General features: G+C 52.0%; 2 protein-coding genes across 7 annotated transcripts in view; one reads left to right on the top strand and one right to left on the bottom strand.

Moving 5' to 3' along the window:
* Nucleotides 1–1,204: 1,204 nt before the first annotated feature.
* On the top strand, nt 1,205–19,569 carry SFXN4 (sideroflexin 4). Its single transcript, XM_084904602.1, has 14 exons — nt 1,205–1,364; nt 3,093–3,158; nt 3,549–3,623; nt 4,748–4,774; nt 4,861–4,915; nt 7,216–7,241; nt 7,964–8,017; nt 8,099–8,155; nt 8,279–8,344; nt 10,076–10,154; nt 11,189–11,304; nt 13,159–13,244; nt 14,821–14,938; nt 16,321–19,569. The coding sequence occupies exons 1-14, from the start codon at nt 1,326–1,328 to the stop codon at nt 16,396–16,398; spliced, it is 942 nt and encodes a 313-aa protein (XP_084760728.1). The 5' UTR covers nt 1,205–1,325; the 3' UTR covers nt 16,399–19,569.
* Nucleotides 18,809–22,398, bottom strand: part of DENND10 (DENN domain containing 10) — a 17,732-nt gene continuing 14,142 nt past the window's right edge. For all 6 annotated transcript variants that reach the window (XM_084904591.1, XM_084904589.1, XM_084904592.1 and 3 more), the window contains 2 exons: nt 20,429–20,523; nt 18,809–20,246 (listed from right to left, as the gene is read on the bottom strand). In XM_084904591.1, the coding sequence (XP_084760717.1) occupies nt 20,070–20,246; nt 20,429–20,523 (272 nt within the window). In that variant the 3' untranslated portion in view covers nt 18,809–20,069. The remainder of the gene's footprint in view (nt 20,247–20,428; nt 20,524–22,398) is intronic.

Raw genomic sequence — 22,398 nt, 5'->3', positions numbered from 1 at the left:
TGCAGAGGCACGTGGGCCTGAAGGGAACCATGACCTGGTTTCATGTTCCTGGAGAGGAAGGCAAGAGAGGAAACAGGTCGGTGGGGTGTTAGCGGCCCAAACTGAGCACTTCCAAAGGACCTGTGCCATGTCAGGGCTTCTACCTCACTGATCCTCAACCAAACCCCAAGTCAGTACAATTAAGTAACATTGTACAGATTCATAAAGAGACCTGGAGAGCCAAGACCGCTTTGGCTCAATGGATAAGAGCGTCGGCTTGGGGACTGAAAGGTCCCAGGTTTGATTCCAGTCAAGGGCATGTACCTTGGTTGCGGGCACATCCCCAGTAGGGGGTGTGCAAGAGGCAGCTGATCGATGTCTATCTCTCATTGATGTTTCTAACTATCTCCCTTCCTCTCTGTACAAAATCAATAAAATATATATAGAGAGAGATACCTGGAGAGACTGACTTGACCACACAACTAATGGGTGGTGCTCGTTCCCCAGCCAGGACTCCTGAGGACCTCTGAGCACCCCAAGCATCACACTAGCTTCTACCAACACACACCCCTGCCCATCCCACTGGGCGAAAGGTAAGGGCCCGCAGGAAGAAGGAAGGTGCCGCTACTTGATCTGGTTTTGCCCCAGAGCTGGAGAAAACAGTACACTCAGCTGGGTTTCATGCTCTGATGTGGACCTTTCTCCATCTTTTTGAAATAAGGAGTCCACATTTTCAGTTTGCGGTTTTGATTATCCCCAGTCCCCGCACACTGGCTGTAAGGGACAACAGAAGGGATCTCCCAGGGTAATGTCCAAAGCTTAGGTTGCGCTCCCGCCCGGAAGCGGCCTGTGGACCTAGTCCTAGGGGATGGCCATGCAGGGTGGCGATGCCCTGGTCTGTGGGAGAGGTGGGCCCACAGGAACAGCGGGTGCGCCGGGACTGGGACAGGGAGGCATAAGTGTGGGATCTGGGGCGTTAGGAGGCGGTGACACCGAGCAGCGGGCAGCAGCGGGCAGCAGCGGGGAGCAGCGGGCAGCAGCGGGGAGCAGCGGGCAGCAGCGGGGAGCAGCAGGCAGCAGCGGGGAGCAGCGGGGAGCAGCGGGGAGCAGCGGGGGTGAGCGGCGGGGCCCGGACAGCGCACACAGCGGGCGCGGGGCGCGCACGCGGAGACACCCCGCCGGCGGCGGCCGGACCGGCACCGGGAGCGCGCACGCCCGGGGCGGGGCTCGCCGCGGCTCCTCCTCCCGCCGCCCGGCCGCCGGCCTCTCCGGCCATCACGCTGGTCCCGGGAGGACCCGCAGGAGGAGGCGGAGGCGGAAGCGGGCGTGCGGGGTTGTCCAAAAAGATGGAGCCCAACGCGCACTTCTGGATGACCGAGCGCCAAGTACGCCGGGCGCGGGGGCGGGCGGGCGGGCCCGGTGACCTTGGACAGCCACGTGGCCGCACGACCCTTCCCACCGCCTCCTCCCGAGGGCCCTGGGGAGACCGTGGCTGTGACCCCCGTCCCCCCTGCCCCGGGCCGGCTGGGAGGTCCCCGCAGATCGCCCCGCGGAGGAGTCAGCTGCCCTCGCCGGCGTCCGCGCTCTGCGGCCCGGGCTGCCCTGAGCCTGGGGCGGCCTCCGGGTGGAGGGGAGCAGGTCCTCCCGAGCCCCCCGCCTCCCAGCAGGTCCTCCCCGAGCCCCCCGCCTCCCAGCAGGTCCTCCCCGAGCCCCCCGCCTCCCAGCAGGTCCTCCCGAGCCCCCCGCCTCCCAGCAGGTCCTCCCCGAGCCCCCCGCCTCCCAGCAGGTCCTCCCCGAGCCCCCCGCCTCCCAGCAGGTCCTCCCGAGCCCCCCGCCTCCCAGCAGGTCCTCCCGGAGTCCTCCGCCTCCCAGCAGGTCCTCCCCGAGCCCCCGCCTCCCAGCAGGTCCTCCCGCCTCCCAGCTTCCGAGGCGCGGCCACCCGGAGCCTGGGCCGCCGGCACCGGCCACACGGGCCCCGCCTGCAGGCAGTGGCCAGGCCGCGCTGTCCAATAGCAACAGCACCGGAGTCCCTGGGTGATTTAGAATTCTCCAGCAGCCAGGTTACAAAAGGCAAAAAGCAGCAGCCGAAATGAATTTGAGTCATATATTGTTTGTATCGCAGTAGCTACAACACATTAACATTTCAACGTGAATTTTACATGAAAATTATTAGTGCGATATTTTACATCTTTTTTTTTTTTTAAGTCTTCAACCGAGGATGTGTTTTATTGATTTTCAGAGAGAGAGAGAGAGAGAGGAAGAGAGAAACATCTGTGGGTCGCCTCTGGGAGGGTCCTGACTTGGAATTGAACTTACAGCCTAAGTGCATGCCCCGACCAGGAATCGAGCCTGCAACCTTTTGGTCTACAGCCCAACCAAGCCACCTGGCGAGGGTTACATCCTTTTTATGGTCTTGGGAAACCTGGGGTATGTTTTATTTTTAAAAACATATTTTATTGATTTTTCACAGAGAGGGAGAGGGATAGAGAGTTAGAAACATCAACGAGAGAGAAACATCGATCAGCTGCCTCCTGCACACCCCTTACAGGGAATGTGCCTGCAACCAAGATACATGCCCTTGACTGGAATCCAACCTGGGACCCCTCAGTCTACAGGCTGACGCTCTATCCACTGAGCCAAACCGGTTTCGACCGGAGTATGTTTTACATATAAGTTACATCTTGATTTTGCGGGACCACCTAGCCAGGGCTCCATGGCCGCGTGTGGCTAATTGGACAGCACAGTTCTAGTACGTTCTCCAGGCCTCATTTTTCAGGTGGGGAAGTAGAGAAGGGACAGGGAGCCCAGGACTCGAACCCTGTGAGGTCTGGGGGCTTTCTGAAGCAAACCGTACCTCCTTTCTCCACATGACAGCAGTTTAATTCCTTAAGGGCAGTTTGATCCCGGAGTGGGTCAGAGCACCGGCCGCTGAGTCTTTGCCCGGCTGGGTTCCCGGAGTGCATCGGGCCCTTCTAAGCCTCAGTCTTCTCACCTGTAGGATGGGGGTTCTGGGAGATGCTGCAGGTAGACCATCCCGTTAGGTTGTCCGAAATAATGCTAACCATGAACATCCTTGTTGTTCTGCTGTTAACTTCCGGGGTGCTTTTCTGAAGTCTTTTTTCCAGAGATTTGTTCAGTGGACAGAGTTATTGGATCCTACAAATCTGTTCATTTCAATTGTAAGTATTTTTCTTGTTTTCGGAGCTCATGGATTTGACCTTTTATTCTGAACCTGTGGAGAGCAGGTGAAATAACAATCCACATAGATCACCATGCTCTTACTAGTCCTCCGAATGAGCTTGTTAGATGGAGGGGTAATAAGTAAAAGTGGGCATCCAGGTAACACGAGGACAAGCCCCAGGCCAGGGGCTGGAGTTCAGAGGGGATGGGACAAGCTTTGCTGGGGATGGAGGACAGACGGGCAATGCTAGTCCCCAGGCCGACGCTCTATCTACCGAGCCAAACCGGTCAGAGCAAAGCCTGTGAATCTGTGGATACATCGGAGCAATGTTAAGCTTTAACATTTCTTTAAATTTGGTTTTATACGATTTCTTTATATTTGATTTTAGAGCAAAATAGAGAAGGCGAGGCAGCTGTTGCTAACAAATGAAGATGGGTCCATTCACGACTTGCAGGACAAAAGGGTAGGTACCGCCTGCCTGGTTCAGGGCTGGGTGTGGTGGCCTGTGGGGGGTTCTGCCCTCAGATGCCCTGAAAGCGGGTGGACCTTGGTCATTGAAAACAGGGGGCGCACTTTTTTAAATGGGGCTTGTTTTTTCATTGTTAGTGTTCCTTCTCATGAACCAGATTAATGTCCGGTGCCAGTAGGAGAGACCAGTAATAAGGAGGAAAAATCATAGGCTTCCTCCCATGGAAGGGACACTGGCGGAGACTCTCTGTGGTCCATTCCTGGAGCCCTGTGGCACATTCCAGAATTGAGGCGGGTCTCCCGAGTTGGAATCTATTTCTTATTGGGGCTGCTGGACTTCGAGGCTGGCTCTGTTGCCAGGGACTTAGCTAATGGTGTGCTGTGCCAGGGATCGGTTAGGTATTGGCCTTGAGTCCTCTCCAAGGTCAGAGGCTTAGGGACTTTTAATGTTTTGGTTGTTGATGTTTTTTAATTGAGATATATATATATACATATATGTATATATTGATTTTAGAGAGGAAGGGAGATGGATAGAGAAACATCAATGAGAGAGAATCATTGATTGGCTGTCTCCTGCATGCCCAAAATGTGCCCTGGCCAGGAATCCAATCAGAACCCTCTTGATGCATGGGTTGATGCTCAACCACTGAACCACACCGGCCAGGCTTGCTCTTTTCTTAACTTGGATTATCTCTGTGGTTGTTGTAAGCTCGTTTTCTGTTTGGTTTGTGCTCTCCCCGTGGTATGTAGCAGTCTGCCCTCCACTCTGAAAAGGGGAGCAAAGGCAGCATCAGAAATAGACAGGAGAGATTTGTTTGCTGTCAAGCCACCTTTAAAGCTATTGCTTGTGCCCAGCTGCTATGTGGCTCAGTGATTGAGCATCGACCCGGGAACCAGGAGGTCACCAGTTCGATTCCCAGTCTGGGCACACGCGCAGGTTGCGGACTCAGTCCCTACTGGGGATTGTGAGGAGGCAGCCAATCAATGACTTTCTCTCATTGATGTTTCTCTCTCTTTTTCCCTCTCCCTCCCCCCCCCCCAAGATCAATAAAAATGTATTTAAACACACACACACACACTCTCACACTCTAAACTATTGCTTGTTTTTTCTCTTTTTAGATCCAAGCAGCTTGGAACAGAAGTCTCGTAAGTTTCAGCCCCTTCCTAATGTTTAGCCCCGGAAAAGAACAAAGCCAAACATCACACTAACCTGTGTGCTTCCCTGTTTGAAGGCAACAGTGCATCCTGACAACAGCAGATTGATCCCGGGTCCGTTCCGACCTGCAGGTGAGCCGTGTCTAATGGTCAGAGGGGGCCTGGAGCAGGTGATCTCTGAGAGCTTATTGTAACTGGTTTTTTTCTGGAAGGATTTCTGACAGCGAGTCAGAAACCACCGCTTTACAAGGACGTTTGAGAGGCGTGGGGAGAGCAGATTTGGGGCCCGGAGTGTGTCCAGTGCTGGGAGAGAGCTGGGGTTTGAGGGAAGGGACAGGCTTTCCTGCCTGAGCCAGGCTGCCGCCCTCCCAGCACCTCCGTGCGTTCACCAACCCCAGAGCTCTCCAGGCCGCCTGCTGGCGTTGTTAACTTTTTACTGTCTGTTTTTAAAATATATTTTTATTAATTTCAGAGAGGAAGGGAGAAAGAGAGAGAGAGAACTATCAACGATGAGAGAGAATCATTGACTGGCTGCCTCCTGTACTTCCCGCCTCCTACTTGGGATTGAGCCCACGACTTGGGAATGTGCCCCGACTGGGAATTGAACCATGGCCCCTGAGCTGTGCAGGTTGGGCATCTGTTAGTGTTTTTCTTTCTTTCTTTCTTTCTTTTTTAAAATATATTTTATTGATTTTTTTTACAGAGAGGTAGGGAAAGAGAGAGTTAGAAACATTGATGAGAGAAACATCACTCAGCTGCCTCCTGCACACCTCCCACTGGGGATGTGCCCACAACCAAGGTACATGCCCTTGACCGGAATTGAACCTGGGACTCTTCAATCCGCAGGCAGGTGCTCTATCCACTGAGCCACACCGGGCTGCTGGTATTTTTAAATGGAGGCTTTCTTAGTTGTCCCGGCTGGTGAAATCATTGGCCTGGTGATGAGCTCAGCCTGCAGCCCCTCTGCTCCCCGGAGGAGGAGGCTGGGGAGGGCGCAGAAAGGTCCAGCTTTCTCCTCAGGTGGTTGGCTCCCTGGCAACCAGCCTCCAGCCTGGGAGCTTTCCGAAGTCCCCTCTGCCGTGCACTCCGGTGTGGCTGGAAGGAGCGTGTTATGAGTAACCGTAACCTTGACCGAGTTCCTCTCCCTTGGGAAGTTCCAAGAAGTTTAGGATCTCTGTGCCGGGAACGGGGAAGGAGAGCAAATTCACATGTTGTGTGTTACTGTTACTAGAGGCCCGGTGCATGGAATCCGTGCAAGAGCAGGCCTGCCTTCCCCTGCCTGCCGGCCCCGGCTTCCCTCTGGCAACCGGGACCCGGGCTTCCCTGGAAGCCTGGCTTCGTCTGGAACAGTGTTTCCCAACCTTCTCTCATGACGAGAATCACCTGGTGGAGTTGTTAAAACACAGATTCCTGAATCCCAACTAAGAAGTGCTAAACTAGGATTTTTGGGAACATATAGGTAAAATTGTATACTTAACTAGTGCTCTAAGACAGATGTTATATACAGAGCACTAAGTTAGGTATGCAATTTTACCTATATGTTCCCAAAAATTCTAGTTTAGCACTTCTTAGCTGGGATTCAGGAATCTGTGTTTTAACAACTCCACCAGGTGATCCTCGTCATGGGAGAAGGCTGGGAAACACTGGTCTGGAAGGACGTTGGTCTAATGAGCATATTGTGCTTTTATTGTCATAGATAAACCACAGGCGTAGCACGTTTGCGTGGCAGGGTGCCCAGGTGCCGGTTAACACTGCCTACCTTCGGCGAGGCTGGTGGGCGGGAGCCTCGTTAGGTCTTCCTGTGCTGGGCTGGTGTACATTGTTGCCACGTGCTCATGTTATGTTTATTAAGAAAATAAGAGCCGAAACCGGTTTGGCTCAATGGATAGAGCACATGTGTCAAACACAAGGCCCGCGGGCCAAATCCAGCCCGCCAGGCCTTGCAATGTGGCCCGCACCGCGCTGACATCACTGCACTCCGCTGTCAGTTTATGACATTGTCAGTTTATGACTGTTCAGTAAACCATTCGGTCCGCGATTTAGGCTGGATTTTAGATTTTGGCCCCTTCTCTGATTGAGTTCGACACCCCTAGGATAGAGCGTCGGCTTGGGGACTGAAAGGTCCCGGGTTCGATTCCGGTCAAGGGCATGTACCTTGGTTGTGGGCATATCCCCAGTGGGGCGTGTGCAAGAGGCAGCTGGTCGATGATTCTCTCTCATTGATGTTTCTAACTCTCTATCCCTCTCCTTACTTCTCTGTAAAAAAAATCAATAAAATATATATTTTTTTTTTTAAAAGAAAGAAAGAAAGAAAATAAGAACGAGTAAGAGATACCCTTTGGCGTCGTGCCTTCCAGGGGGCTGGAGGAGAGGTGTGGGGAGGGCTGTCCCTCTGGCCTCTCCGCGGCCTCTGACCCCCTTCTCTTTGCCAGCTCTGCTGCCGTTCACGGCGCCCATGGTGAGTGAGCCGCTCCGTGCTGTGTGCGAGCGGGAGGCACGCTGGGGGGTGGGGGAGGTGAGGAGGGTGCCCACCATCTCCCACGCTCCAGCTCCCAGCCCCGCCCGGGACTGCCTGAGAGATGGTCCTGGTCCCTGCCTCGGCCCTGTCTGCTCTTCACCTACCCTGCCCGCCCCACGCCACTCCCCACTTACCTGGTCAGGCAGCCGGGCCTCTGGAAGGTCCACAGGGTGGCCCAGGGTGCCCTGGCTTTGCCCGCCTCCCGTGCACAGAGGAGGAGACGCAGGAGTTAAGAGGTGCTTCCTGCCCAGGCCCACGGAATGCTCCTTCACCGTTTCTCCCCAAGCCCTCGCCCTGGCACCGGCCCCCACCTGGGCCTGGAACTGCCCTCCCCGGGGCCAGCCCGGCGCGGCTCTCAGGGGGTGACAGCACGGCTCCGCCGCTCCTTCCACACCTTCCCCTCGTGTCCCTGCCGAGAGATCCTCCTCAGCTGCAGGGCTCAGAGGCAGGGGCCACGGTGAGGCCCGGTGTCCTCGGTGCCCAGGTGGTGCCCATTCTACATCGCGTGCTCCATGACCGGCGGCCCCTGCATCACCCCGTCCTCCCCTCATCCCAGCGCCCGGGGGCCCTTCTGCACCCCCCAACTGGGAAGTTCTTGGCTCCTCCGAGCTCTCGCTCCCCCGAAACACTGTAACGGCTTTTTTCTTCTTCTTCTTTTAAAGGTATTTCTGTCGCTGGTGCAGGTGAAAAGCCTGAAGTCTATCGTTTTGCCTCAGGTAGCACGCATTTCAGTGTCCTGATTGCTAAAGTCTGTTCTTAAAGCCAAACTGTGACTTTCTGCCCCCGTCTTCCCGCAGCTGTCTTTCTGCACCTACAGCACGGCGTTCAACCTCATCAATGGGAACAAGAGCTACGTGAGTACCGGGCGCCCCGGAGGGTGGCAGCTTGTTCTGCGGCTGTTGGGGTTACTCTTTGTGTTCATTATCTTTCCCGGGTAAACTGTGCCACTGGCTGAACCCATCCCACTGTTTCCCCAGCACCGTGGCCTCTATGAGACGGTGTTCCTAGCCACCGGAGTGATTGCTTCTACCGCCTTTTTCGGAGTAGGTATTTCAAAATCTGTGTGTGTGTGTGTGTTAATCTTCACCAGAGGATATTTTTCCATTGATTTTTTTAAAATATATTTTTATTGATTTTGTACAGAGAGGAAGGGAGAGAATAGAGCTAGAAACGTCGATGAGAGAGAAATACCGACCAGCTGCCTCTTGCACACCCCCTACCGGGGATGTGCCCGCAACCAACATACATGACCTTGACCAGAATCTAACCTGGGACCTTTCAGTCCGCAGACCGATGCTCTACCACTGAGCCAAACCGGTTTCGGCTCCATTGATTTTTAAAACTATATATTTTATTGATTTTTTACATAGAAGAAGGGAGAGGGAGAGTTAGAAACATCGATGAGAGAGAAGCATCCATCAGCTGCCTCCTGCACACCCCCTACTGGGGATGTGCCTGCAACCAAGGTACGTGCCCTTGACTGGAATCGAACCTGAGACCCGTCAGTGCCCAGGCCGATGCTCTATCCACTGAGCCAAACCATCTAGGGCTTTTCCATTGATTTTTAAAGCGAGTGGGAGGGGGAGAGACAGAGAGAGAGAAACATCCATGCCAGAGAGACACATCGATTGGTTGCCTCCATACACATCCTGACCAACCAGGGCCAAGATCGAGCCTACAACTGAGGTACCTGCCCTTGACTGGAATCAAACCCGCAACCCTCCCGTCCACGGTCTGACACTATCCACTGAGCCAAACCAGCTAGGGCTAAAATCTCTTTGGTTCTTCAGAATTCAAAACAAAACAAAACTTTATTCTGATGATAAATTTACATTCCATCTTAAACAATTCATACAGCACGATTAAGAGTAAAGAAGAAAATAAAAGTCACCTGTAACCCTATCCCCCTATACTCACGTGAGTATTCCAGGTGTCTAGGCATATGCGCGGTATGGTTATCTTTTTAAGAAATTATTTTATGCTCCACAAACGTGGTATCCACATTGTATGTTGCTTTGGGTGTCAGGATATTATTAGAATGGTTAGAAGTGTAGACTTTAGAGTCAGGTGAGCCTAGGTTTGTATCTTAGCTTAATTCCTGAACAGCTCAGTGACTCTGGACACGTTAATGGCCCTTCTTGAAACCTCCGTGTATTCCTCTGATGATCAGGAGAACAGCTCCATGCTGCACAGATTAAAAAACCCACAGAGAGCCCCGCTGGGGTGGCTCAGCGGTTGAGCATAGACCCAGGAACCAAAAGGTTGCCAGTTCGATTCCCAGTCAAGGCATATGCCCAGGTTGCGGGCTGGATCCTCAGTGTGAATGTGCCGAAGGCAGCTCATTGATGGTGTTCCTGTCTTATATATGTTTCTGTCTCTCTGTTCCTCTTCCTTCCTTTCTCTCTAAAATTTCACTAAGAAAAACATTTACAAATAAATAAGTGAAGTGAAAATACACAAGAGAGCTTGGCTGGTGTCCTCAGTGGTTGAGCATCAGCCTATGAACCAACCGGTCATGGTTCGATTTCCCCTCAGGTTGTGGGCTTGGTCCCTGGTGGGGGGTGGGGCGGGGAGGGGCTGCAGGAGGCAGCTGATCAATGATTCTCTCTCCCTCTCCCTTCCTCTCCGAAATCAATAAAAACAATAAAAACAGAGAGCACTGGCCGAGGTCTGACCAGTGATAGGAATGAGGTGGATGCTAGCTCTCTGCCGTCGAGTATGTTCAGCTAGTGGCTTGTCCCGAGCAGCAATGATTTTTCTCTCTCGTTTTCTAGATACTCCCTCGTTTGCTCCTGATGAGGAACGCGGTGAAAAACGTGTTCCTCCGGGAAATGCTGCCTGCCGCCATCCTCAGTAAGCAGGGCGCTGTGCTCCGTGAGGCTGTGAGCCTTTCTCCTCTCCTCCGGGACGGCCGGGTCTCGTGGCCACCCTGTGGCTGGTGACAGCCCCCATTGGCAGCGGGCGGGCGCCCCGGCCCACACGAGGTCTTTGATGTGAGAGGTGACACGTTCTCTGTAGACACCCCTGTAGCTGTCAAAGGATGGACACACACCTGGAAACACAAAGCACATTCTAAAGACGATCTGCCCAAGCCCTCTCTCCCTGTATTTTTCCCTTCACCCTGACAGCAGTTCATGGGTGGGCAATATTACCCCCATTTACAGGTGAGGAGACTGAGGCAGGAGAGGGTCATCGGAAGGACTGACTCCAAGGGAGTGACAGAGACATTGACCAACTGTGTTTTTAAAAAAATATATTTTATTGATTTTTTACAGAGAGGAAGAGAGAGAGAGAGGCAGAAACATCGGTGAGAGAGAAATATCGATCAGCTGCCTCCTTGCACACCTCCCACTGGGGACATGCCCGCAACTAAGGTACATGCCCTTGACTGGAATCGAACCTGGGACCCCTCAGTCCGCAGGCCGATGCTCTATCCACTGAGCCACACCGGTTTCGGCTGACCAGCTGTTTTAAGTTTGCCGTCTGCACGTTCACTGGCTCACGCTCCAGATCTGGGTTTGGGCATCGGTGCGTTGAAGAGTTGGCAGGATGTCAGTGGTGATGTTTGGGACGTTGTTATGGAAACCTGGTCAGACCAGCTAAGCCAAAAAGAGGGGCAGACTTAAAGGGGTTTCTCCTGGAATCCTGTCAGGAAGCCGGGCTGGACTTTCCGGGGGGCTGGAGCCTGGTGCTGGGTTGCGGTCAGGACCCAAGACCCACAGGCCAGCAGTCCTCCCCGGGGCTCCACCGCCCCGCGGACAGCCTGGCTGGCCCGGCTGCCCCTGCAGGCTGCGGAGGCACAGCCGCAGAGGGAGGGGCTGGACCCCAGAGCAGACGCCCCCCCTCCCTGGACGGAAGCTCACCTCTCTGTTGTGTCCTCTCCACAGCCCAGGTCAGTGCCCTGAGTGTGGCCACCTCCCGCGGCTTGGAGCCCGTGCGAGGGATCGAGGTCATGGACAAGGAGGGCAATGTCGTCGGCTATTCCCGGAGAGCCGGGACGAAGGTAGGGGACCGCGGTGACGCAGCAGCTGCTTGCCTTTGGGGTATCGAGTCCATCTCCGGGAGGAACTGCATTTTTTTTTTTTTTTTTTTTTTTTTTGCTACGAATGCCTCATTGGGGTAAAAGAAAGCTCGGATGATCTGCTTTAGAAAGAAAAGCATGTCTCTTTCTTAAGAAGACAGTGTCTGCCCCTGTGCGTAAGCATGAGCATTCTTGGAGCATCTCTCTGCCGCCGAAAGGTTTCTCCTCGTTGGCTCAAGTTTCAGCAAGTGCGTAACCGGCAGTATCTGATGGTAACCGGGCACCTCCGCTCGGGTGTCAGAGCTCCGGCCACAGCTGTCCTCCGGCCACGCTGTCCTCCTCCAGCCACGCGGGGCGAGCGGTGACTGGCGCCACGGGGCCTCTCCGTGACCGCTGTCCCCTTCGGCGTGCCTGCCCCTCGCCCAGGGGACACGTGGGCAGGGGCCGGCCTCACCCACGGACGGTGGCACACCCCGTGCTCGCGGCCACTCTTCTCTGCCGGAAGCGGAGCGGTTTTGTTTTATTTTTTTGTTCCTGAAAGAGCATTTTGGGACCCACCCTCCTCAGCTCCCTCTGTGGTCACAGGGAAAGGCATTGTCTGCAGAGGGATCAGAGGAGCAGGTGCAGGCCCCGAGGCTTCGGCCAAGACCCGGGGAGTGAGGTGGGAGGCAGGGAGTGGGGAGGGGATGAGGCCTGTGTCCTTATGTTCCTTGCACAGAGCAGTGGTGTATGTGGAGTTGTGTCTTACCGGGGGGGTTGTGGGGAGGGAGGAGTCGGGGGGGGGGCTTTGAAGTTAACATAGTGTAGCACACTTTTAATTGCACGAGCAAAAATGGGTGCATACATGCAGACCAGTGGGTGTGACCCCTGGTGCACTCCGAGCTGGACTTTTGGAGCAGTCTCCCCTGGGAAGGGTGGCAATAACGGGGGGCTGTTCAGGACAGGGAAGCCAGTGGCAGAACCCTGGCCTGGAAAGAAAATGCAGATTGGTCCTCATGGCAAACACCAGCATTTCTACCGGGGGGATTGCCATTTGGTTCTAGGTTTGCTTATTAGCCGCCTTTGCTTATTCTTAGCGTTTTATTTTATTTATTTTATTTTTTTTTTTTATTTTTTTTTTTTAGAAAAACTGTCATTTTATTCGGGTCATTTTAGAACACGTAGTAGCTTTTTGTTGTGGTTAACAGAGCAGTAAGTCACCGGACACCGTGAGCTCTTCCTAAATAAACTCCGTGCTCCCTAGGAGGAGAGGGGAAAGGAAAGAGGCAAAGTGGAGGGGAACACACTGAAAAATGAGTACAATCTATTGGCCAAAGGACTGAGTTTATTCTTAGCGTTTTATTTGAACGGTCAGTGGGCTGATGGAGGCCATTGCGGAGTCGGGAGGTAAATCCGCCTTCAGTTACTCCTGGCCCCGACCCCAGCCGTCCTGCCGGCGTGTCCACGCCAGGTGCTGCCTCCGCCTCTGCCCACCTGTGATTTTTTTTTTTTTTTTTGATTTTTTTAAATATATTTTATTGATTTTGTACAGAGAGGAAGGGAGAGAGAGAGTTAGAAACATCGATGAGATAGAGTCATTGATCAGCTGCCTCCTGCACACCCCCTACTGGGGATATGCCCGCAACCAAGGTACATGCCCTTGACCGGAATCGAACCCGGGACCCCTCAGTCCCCAAGCCGACGCTCTATCCACTGAGCCAGACCGGCCTCGGCACCACCTGTGGTTTTTGAACGAGAAGGGAGAGCTGCCATTCGCTGGTCTCTGTCCCCGATCACGGGGCCCCTGGAAACCGTCTCCCTCCCCATCCTCAGCCGCTTCCTTTCACTCCCCGTCAGGCCGTCAGAGACACGACGATATCCAGAGTCGTGCTGTTCGGGACCTCGGCTTTTATTCCTGAAGTCTTCTCACAGTTTTTTAAAAGGTAAGATGCAAGCTCGTCTCCCCGGGGAGGAGGACACGTTCTGACGGTCAGAATCCTCCTAGGACGTGTCTGATCCGAAGCTGGTGGGCAGGGCGGGAGGAACGTGCTCCCACAGTCTTCCTGCTGGGCACCTCCATCCCGATGGCTGGGGACAGGACCGGCCTGGAATCCAGATGTGCCTGTGCCAGCGGACCTGGCGCCGGGCCCGGCTGTCCGCAGCTAGCTCTGTGCTCGGCCACGTCCCAGCATCTGCTGAGGCACGCTCCCCCGTTCCAGGACGATGGGTGTCGGTGATTTGCAGGTCCTCCCAGCTCCGAGGTGCTCTGAAGGCTGCCCCAAGCCTCTTGCCCCTCCTTCCTGCCAGGCATGGGTTAAATCAGCATACGTGGCCCCAGGCTCAGTCGCCTGTCATCCCATTCGAGAAGCAAGCACCAGCCTGTTGGGAGGAGGGCCCAGGGGTCAGCCAGTCTGAGAAGCCTGGCTTGCCGTAGTGCAGGCTGGAAGGGGGCCGTGTTGGTTTAGATACCTGGTGCGGGCCGCTGAGCAGCAGCGGCTCCGTGTGGGGACTGCCCTCTCCTCTCCCGCCTCACATTCCTTCCCGTGGATGAGGTATGTGACTGATGACACCTCCTAGGATTAGCCTCACAGTATCCTGAAGAAAAAGAGAAACACAGCAAACCCAGGACATGGGGGGTGAGGGGGGGAAGGTGGAGGGAGGCAGGGAATGTCAGTTCACAAGCTCCCGGGAAGGATTCCATCGGCCCACGTGGGGTCACCTGCCCGTTGCTGAGCCAATCCGCTCGGTCCAGCATGGGGAGCTAGGAAGCCCCAGCCAGGAGCGTGTGAGGAGCATCTTTTTCAGGAAGCAGCAGCGCCCTGGGCGGCGTGAGCTGTGGCTTCCCACCATCAGTCCGGCTGGAGGGGTGTGGAGACTCCTGGCTGGGTCAGGATCTTCCTGGACGGCTCTGCTGGCCTGAGCTGGGCTCCAGGAAAGCTGGGGCCCTGGGTGCCTGTGTAATGGGACCTGCTGTCTGCTGGGAAGAGATGGTCCCCGTTTCCCAGGGTGCCCTGGGGTGCCCAGAAGGACTCTGTGCACCTCACAGCCATGATAGTATCCAAGGCAGGGTGACTCCGTGGCTGGCTCACCTCTTTCGTTTTGCATCTGGATGAACCCAGAGCTCAGAGGAGAAAGGGACGTGTCTGCGAGTGCCCAGTATGTCCCAAGCAGAGCCGCACCGGACTGCAGTACCCCCTGGCTCAGACTGGCTCCCAGGATGGGGTTCTTTGCATCTTCCCACACTGTCTCTCATCCTCTCAAAGGCCGGGGTCAGATTGTCACATCCGTGTCAGCTCTAGGGCCTGACCGCTCACCTGGACAAGTTACTTAACGGGACAGTGGCTCTGTCTCGCGTGTGTGTGTGTGTGTGTGTGTGTGTGTGTGTGTGCGCGCACACGCGCGCTCAGGGGAAGGGGGGGATCTTGGGGAGCGATCAGATGAGCAAATGCACATCTAGTCCTTCATCCGGGGCCTGGACTGGCTGCCTCTGAAAGGAGCCTGTAACCTTCTCCCTCCCAGGACCCCGTTGTTCGTGCGATACCCCCAGTCCTTGTGGACCCTGAAGCTGTCTTGTACCATCTTGGTCATGGGACTGATGGTGCCGGTTTCCTTCAGCATGTTCCCGCAGATACAACAGGTAAGTGCCCCCACCTGACTTCCTCTCAAAAAATAACTTTTTCTGCCGAAACCGGTTTGGCTCAGTGGATAGAGCGTCGGTCTGTGGACTGAAAGGTCCCAGGTTCTATACCGGTCAGGGGCATGTACGGTGGTTGCGGGCACATCCCCGGTAGGGGGTGTGCAGGAGGCAGCTGGTCGATGTTTCTCTCATCGACATTTCTAGCTCTCTAAGTATAAAAGAAAATAACTTGATTGACACAGAACCCCACCCCCCAGCCCCCTTGTGTGGTTTTGGATTCAATTTTCCTTTTTTTAAATAGGTTTTTATTGATTTCAGAGAGGAAGAGAAAGGGAGAGAGATAAACATCAATGATGAGAGAGAATCATGGATGGGCTGCCTCCTGCATAAGAGGATAGAGCCTCAACTAGGGTCCCCCTCACCCCACCCTCACCCCCGGCTGGGAATCCAACCGTGACTGAAGGGTCCTGGGTTTGAGTCCAATCAAGGGCATGTACTCGGTTGCAGGCTCAATCCCCATCTCTGGTTTGGTGCAGGCGGGTGGCAACCAATTGATATTTCTCCCTCTCTCTCTTCCTCCCTCCCTTCCACTCTAAGAATCAATGGGAAAATATCCTCAGGTGAGGATTAGCAACAATCATAGCATTTACAGCATGGGACTAAAGTAGGTTGACAGTTGAGTACACAAAACAATTTATTCTTATATTACTATTTATTATTTTATTTCCATGGGAACAACTGTCATTTTCCCCCCCACCCTGTATATTTACAGAGTGCTTTTATTCACAACCCAAATTCTCTAAGTTTAGGCTTATCTTATCGTTAATACTGGCAACTTTGCTAGCGCATAGCATAAAAGTTTTAAATTATTTAAGATAGTAGCTATCGTCCTACGAAGGTTGTGAGGGACAAGGGACAGAGAGGAGTAAAATAGATAAAACAGAAGAAAAAACCTTCTGAATCCTCAGTCCTCTTTTAGAACAGTTTGTTACGAGTGCAACAAAAGCGAACCCTTTGCAAGTAATCCCGCCCGATTGCCTCGGCCCTCAGAGTGGATGGCTTACCGGCAGGTGCCGTCACTGACAGCAGCTGTCCAATCTCGTGGGATTGGCAGATTGTTAGGGGAAGCTGAGTGATGCGGACATGAGGGCTTATTGTAGTCTTTCTGCATTTGCTTCCGTTTGGCATTTTCCAGAAGAATGTTTTTAAGAGGTGAGGTTATTATTATTATTATTGCTCTAAATTAGACTTAATTGACAAAGAGTTAGGCTGTGAAATAAATGCTTTCTGAAAATGTCTTTAAAAACAACAACAAAAAACTTGGCTTCTAAAGCAAGCAAAGTTCTTACTATAACTATTAAGAACCTAACTTTGTTTTCCAGATCCAGTGCAGTAAGCTCGAACAGGAAATTCAGTCTGCGACAGAAGAGACAGAACTCTTCTATAACAGAGGGGTGTAGGGGTGCATTCGCTGGATTCTGCTCTGAAAACCTTCCTCTCAAGGTTTCAGTCTCCACCCCTGTGCCGGGTCTCCGGGAAAGCCCCGCGGTGTCTGCGCAGACAGGGTGGCTGCCAGCCACACGTGCCAAGACCGAGTGGAGGCTGGTCGTGCCCGAGCTTCCGGCCTGGATGGGAGAGGAGATGCGGGAGCTGTCCTGTCTGACCTGCCTCCCCACGGGGACTGCCGAGGGGCTGGGTGATGGCAGATTCCGCTTTCTGTTTGTCAGCCTGCGAGAGGGCACTGGGAAATTACTAATAAACTGGTCTAAAGCTGAGTGTTTGCGGAAAGAAAGAAGGATCTATGGAGCCCAGGGCACAGGCACTAAAATGGATGGCGCATCTCCAGGTAAACATGGACCCCAGGTGAGCCGTTTTCCCTGCTCAGCCTACTCCCGTTTTGGACAATCACTTAAAGTGTTGCCATCTGCCAGCAGCTCCTTCCTCTTCTTCACGGGCCAACCACCCTGCCTCCTGCTCCACAGGGAAAAGCAAGCCCATGGCAGCCATGGAACCTCTGGCCCCAAACCTGCAGCCCCTCCTCCGCCGCAGCCCCCTCCCCCTGCGTGCAGGGCAGCAGGGCCTTGGTCCTGGGCTGGTCCCTTGTTTACTCGGCCCCTCTGCTTCTTCCCGGTGATAAACTGCTTGGCTCATCCGTCTCATTAAAAAGCAAAGCCCTGCCCAGGCCAGGTGGGTCCGTTGGTTGGGGTATCCGTCCCATACCCCAAAAAGTTGTGGGTTGGGTCCTCAGTCAGGAGGCAGCCAATCGATGTTTCTCTCTAATCCCCTTCCTCTCAAATCAATAGACATATCCTCAGGTGAAGATTATAAAAAAAAAAAAAAAGAAGAAGCAAAGCCCTCATTCATAGAAAAGCTTTTTCAAATACTGTCTACCTTCCCTGTTCCCACCCCACCTTCTCCTCCGCCGAGACTGTCAGCCATGCCCGCCTACACTGTGCTGCCACTGCTGCGGCTCCACCAGGCTCACACCCAGCTGCCCCTGCAATTCTGGATGCCCACCGGAGGCCTCCCAATCTCAGGAAGTGGAAAGGCCTCAGTTGCATCCGACAGGATCACTGGCGTCACCCTGACTCCCTCCTCCCCCCACTCCCATTCAAGTCATCTCAAGAACTCCCTGACCCCAGCTACGGCCAGCTCAGTCCAACAGCACCCCCTGCTGGTGAGACGCCTTATTTCTGCCTGGCTCCCTGTCCAGGCTCCAGCTGTCTCTTCTACACCACACCTGCTTAATAGCCTTCAGCGGCTTCTCAGCACTTCAGGATCAAGTTCAAATTCCTTGCCATGCAGGCTGAGAGAGCCTCTGCCTTACTCATCTCACACTGCTCCCTTTCTTCACTCTGGACCAACAGCAGGCTCCTCGGAGGCCGTGTTCTCTCTGCACTGGGCCTTCACACCTACTTTCCTCTGCTCTGCACTAACTCCTACTTATGCTTCAGGCCTGATTTGGACTTCGGTCACTCCCTCCAGGAAGCCTTCCAGGATTCCCAGTGCTGAGTCAGCTGCCTCTCCTGTGCCCCCCGCACTGTGTCTAACACTTGCCACGGCACAGTGCCATGGCCTGTTTGCAGACCCAGTGCCCCTGTAGACTGTCCCTTGAGAGCAAGAACTGCCTTGTGCATCAAGTAAGCCCTAGGGCCAAAACCGGTTTGGCTCAGTGGATAGAGCATCAGCCTGTGGACTGAAGGGTCCCAGGTTCGATTCCGGTCAAGGGCACGTACCTTGGTTGCAGGCACCGTGCAGGAGGCAGCTGACCAATGTTTCTCTCTCGTTGATGTTTCTAACTATCTCCCTTCCTCTCTGTAAAAAATCCAATAAAATATATTAAAAAAACAAACAAAAAACACGAAGCTCTAGGATACAACAGTGCACCGTGCAGAGTAGGTACCCGAACATCTGCATCCTGGAGAAATATTTCCAACACACCCTGCCCAAATCATCAAAGAATATATCTGGCTTTCAGTTTTCCCTGGACCAGAATGATGTTTATCGCCTAATTTGATAAAAAGTTTCACAAGAGCCTAATAGGGTAAAATTAATCAAACTGACCTACCAGATGTCTCAGTACAGCCCCAGGCTTACACTCCACAGAAGAACAAATTGTGCAAAGGCCCCAGGTGAAGGCTCACCCGCTACAGAGGAGTGGAAGGCGAGGGCCGCCCCGAAGCTGGGCGCTGGAGGACAGGCGCTGGAGGGCGAGGGCTGGACGTGCGGTTGGAGGAAAGGAGCCCGGCCCCTCCTCACCTTCAGAGGCGTCTTTTAATACCCCCCGCACACCTGCACTTGGAAGGTGCTGCTTTTTTTGGAGAAGAGAAATTCGAGAAAGGGCACCATTTCTCATCTACCTAAACATGGTTGAGTATCAAAATATTTCCATTTTATTTCTGCATCATACATTTGCAATTGTAACAATTTTGATCATTAGCTAATGCAGTTAACAAAAATGAGGGAGAAAAAAATGTTAGTATTCATTTTCATAAAGTGCAGAATTAATTTTAAATTGTCTTAGTAAACAAAACCTCATTTCAGGTCCACCCTTACCCGAGGAGAGAGAGAAAGGGCTATTTTAAACCTTTTACTCAAGGGAAAGAGCCACTAAAGACAAGATTTTCTGCAAACATTTTTTCTGGGTGAGATTTCCAAGGACAACAGTACTGACTGTCAAATAACCTCTCAGAGTTCATGTGAATACATACAATAACCTAACAAGGACTTTCCTATGAAGAGAGAGGTACACACTGAACAGGGGCTTCCTGTGTGACTAAGTCACTTTTTACTGGCATTGCCTGAACACCTGGTTCGGCCTGTACAGGCAGCTAATTCTTACACTCGTTTGCCAATCGTGTCAAGTTGCTAGTTCAGTTATACAGGCATTTATATTCCAAATGGCTGCCTGTCTTACTCTGCTATGCAATAAGAACTGGCGTCTTTCAAAGGAATATTGCTAGCAGCAGGGTTAATTGAAGAGCACTGGAGCTTCTGTTTGCCAAATGCTTACCTCTGAGACAGTATAAATACAGGTTATTCAAGTTGTCTACTCAAGTATAAAATCTATGCAAAAGCCTCAGAATATAGGTAAAATGTTCAAAGGCCACGTAAAAAAATTTTTTTTTTTTTTACAAGAAAGTGCACCTGCAGGGTCTTTTGAATGCTCTCTGGACAGTCCTGCAGAAAACTTAGTAGTTTGGCTCAGAAAGGAGAGTTCCTCATGAGGAATTAAAGTTCTTCCTAGAAGAATACAAAGCAAAATTTCAGGCAGCTTTCTGAAAATAAATCATTAGTTTGTGGCGACACAACGAAACAAACTGGAACTTATCACGAAGGCTTTCGGATCTGCTGTGACTTACACGGGAACTCGACAGAACTTTTTCCCTTACGCCAGCAAATCAGGCCGTTTTATAACTCATATGTGGTAGCTACAGCACTTGGTCCAACATGGATAACAGGCGTGAAACTGATCAGGTAAGAGAAAATCGTGTTTTCCTATGTTTCAGTGCTTTTCAGGTCAAATCTCAATACTTCCAAATAAATCATTAAAATAGACCATTTTCTTTGTTATTTTCAGTATTTTACATAGTTAGTGGGTAAGCACGTCCTCAGCGAGACCATTTGGCAGTCAGATTTTCAGCATCTGCTCGGCGGCTGCGAGGTGGTAAAGGAAGTTTTCCGTTGCTGGCGGGAACCGTCTTTGCTTTAGTGCCTCCAGATTGAGAACACGCTTTCCTCCGTCGCCTGAAGCTTCTGAAAATGGTGCCAAGTTGGTGAAGATTTCTTTTGTTTTTAGGGAAATGTCCTTTAATAAAAACAGGAAAATATGCAGTACGTTAGCACTGAGAAATAGGACTGGTTTGTTGCATTTTAACAGAATCCTTCCTGATATTTTTAAAAGTATATTAAATTAACTTTATAAATTAGAAAAAGTGAAAATTCAATAGAAAATTCAGGAGCTGAGTGAGTCGTCGGGTAAGAAGTTACCTGTATGACTTGGCTGTCCGATTTCTCTGGATCTTCTGCAGACTGAACAATCAGATGGCCCATCTCTTTGTGCAGTTTGCCCATTGTCATGGCCTCTGGTGAGATTAAGAACATGTTGTGTGAATATTCAGAAGTTTAAATAATAATAAATAGCCCTGGCTGGTTTGGTTCAATGAACAGAGTGTCTCAGGTTCGATTATGATCAAGGGCACGTACTTTGGTTGCAGGCTCCTCCCCGGCCTGGGCCTTGGTCCGGACTATTGCAGGAGGCAACCAATCGATGTGTTTCTCTCACATCGATGTTTCTGTCTTTCCCTCTCTCTTCCACTCTCTCTAAAATTCAGTGGAAAAATATCGGCGGGTGAGGATAAAAAAATAATAATAAATCATGCCATCTATCTGAAAATCTGAAAGATCAAACAGGGGGAATTTTCAAAAAGCAACTGACACGGAGCTATCTGAGATCTTGCTCCCAGGTATATGTTGTCAGTTTGGTTCAAATAAAAATCTTAAAAAAAAGGCAACTGGCAACCAGCCCCCCCAACTTCCTCCTTCTTGCTAAACACATGCTGGGAGGTAAAAGGCATAATCATGAATTATATACTTTGTGTCCACAATAAACACACACCAATACCAAAACTAATTTCTTCTCAGACCTACCTGGTGAACACTTTCATTTTCCTCTAGACAGCACCTAAGGAAAGTTTAAGCCCAGAGCCTGACCTTCCTGCCCAGCTGGAAGGCATGTTTATCTTTCTGGCAGGAACATTGTGAAAGCAGCGGTTCCTGACAGCCCGCGGAAGCCCTGAGCATTCGGTGTGGCAGGGCCCTTACAACGGAGCGGGGAAAACCACTCAGCTGCGTTACTTATAAGCAGTGCTACTCTCTGCAGCAAGGGCAGTAACAGGTTTGTCTGTCACCCCAAGGGGCAAACGTGAACGTGCTGCCTGGGCTGAGCCCACTTTACAGACTCAGAGCAACACAGGGCAGCAAGGAGATGGCCACCCTTTCAGCAATGTGAGTGGCCCAGCCACGGCTAGTTTTCTATCGCTTTTGCTTTACAAAAGGTAGTATTGCCTAAAGATGGTTTCATATTTAAAAATTTTCACCATGAGCCTGCATTGTTTGCAATTTTAAAACAAATGAGAGAAAAGTAGTTCTGGTTCTATCTAACAAAGTCCTTCATCAGCCAACACTCAGCAATTCCTACTTTCAAGAGAAAGATACCTAAATGACAACAGAAAAGCTGTTCCCAGGAATTCCCATCTATAACCAACACCTCACAAGTGCCTGGGCCCAACACAGTTAACTCAACATTTACCATTTTACGTAGCTGTAATTTGGGACAATTTCCCTTCAAAAGACACTAGAACACCTTTTCTTGATCGTAGCTCCAAGAATACTTTCATGTCCTTGGCTTACTGAGACATCATTCAGATTTCCACAGAGGATCACAGTCAACCCTTGTACAGTGACAAATGTCTCCACATTTTTTAATAATGCTCCCTTCAGGAGGTGCCTGTTTCCTCTCGCTTAAGTGGGACCAACTTATTGGCTTGCTTCTGACAAATAGACTATGGAGGAAGTGATGTGTGACTTCTGAGACGAGGTCATAAGGGCACCGGGCTCTCCGCTCTGTCTCTGGGGGAAGCCAGCTGTCCGGTCATGAGAACTCCCAAGCTGCCTGTGGAGAGGCCCAGGTGGAGGGCTCCTGCCAACAGCCATGTGAGTTAGCGGGAAGTGCAGCCTCTGCCCCAGCTGAGCCTTCAGATGACTGCAGCCCTGGCACTATGCTGATCGAAAACTCATGAGAGCCCTTGAGCCAAAACCTCCCAGTTAAGTCAGTCCTGAATTCCCGTCCCACCAAAACTGTGAGATAAATATTTGTTGTTTTGAAACCCTTCACTAAGTTCAGAAGGGATTTTTTATACAGCAATAGACAATATGCCTTGTTTAAATATGAAGTGGAG

This window comes from Pipistrellus hanaki (genome assembly GCF_964339955.1).
Source record: "Pipistrellus hanaki genome assembly, chromosome: 14".
NCBI classification, from domain to species: domain Eukaryota; kingdom Metazoa; phylum Chordata; class Mammalia; order Chiroptera; family Vespertilionidae; genus Pipistrellus; species Pipistrellus hanaki.
Note: the sequence above shows the minus strand (reverse complement) of the source record. Positions and strands in the feature narration are given on the sequence as shown.

What these genes read in the sequence shown, in the direction of transcription:
- SFXN4 (XM_084904602.1), top strand. Translation starts at nt 1,326, where the DNA reads ATGGAGCCCAACGCGCACTTCTGGATGACCGAGCGCCAA. An exon ending in CAAATCTGTTCATTTCAATT is followed by an intron (nt 3,159 to 3,548) that starts GTAAGTATTTTT and finishes ATTTGATTTTAG; the next exon opens with AGCAAAATAGAGAAGGCGAG. An exon ending in CCCGGAGAGCCGGGACGAAG is followed by an intron (nt 11,305 to 13,158) that starts GTAGGGGACCGC and finishes ACTCCCCGTCAG; the next exon opens with GCCGTCAGAGACACGACGAT.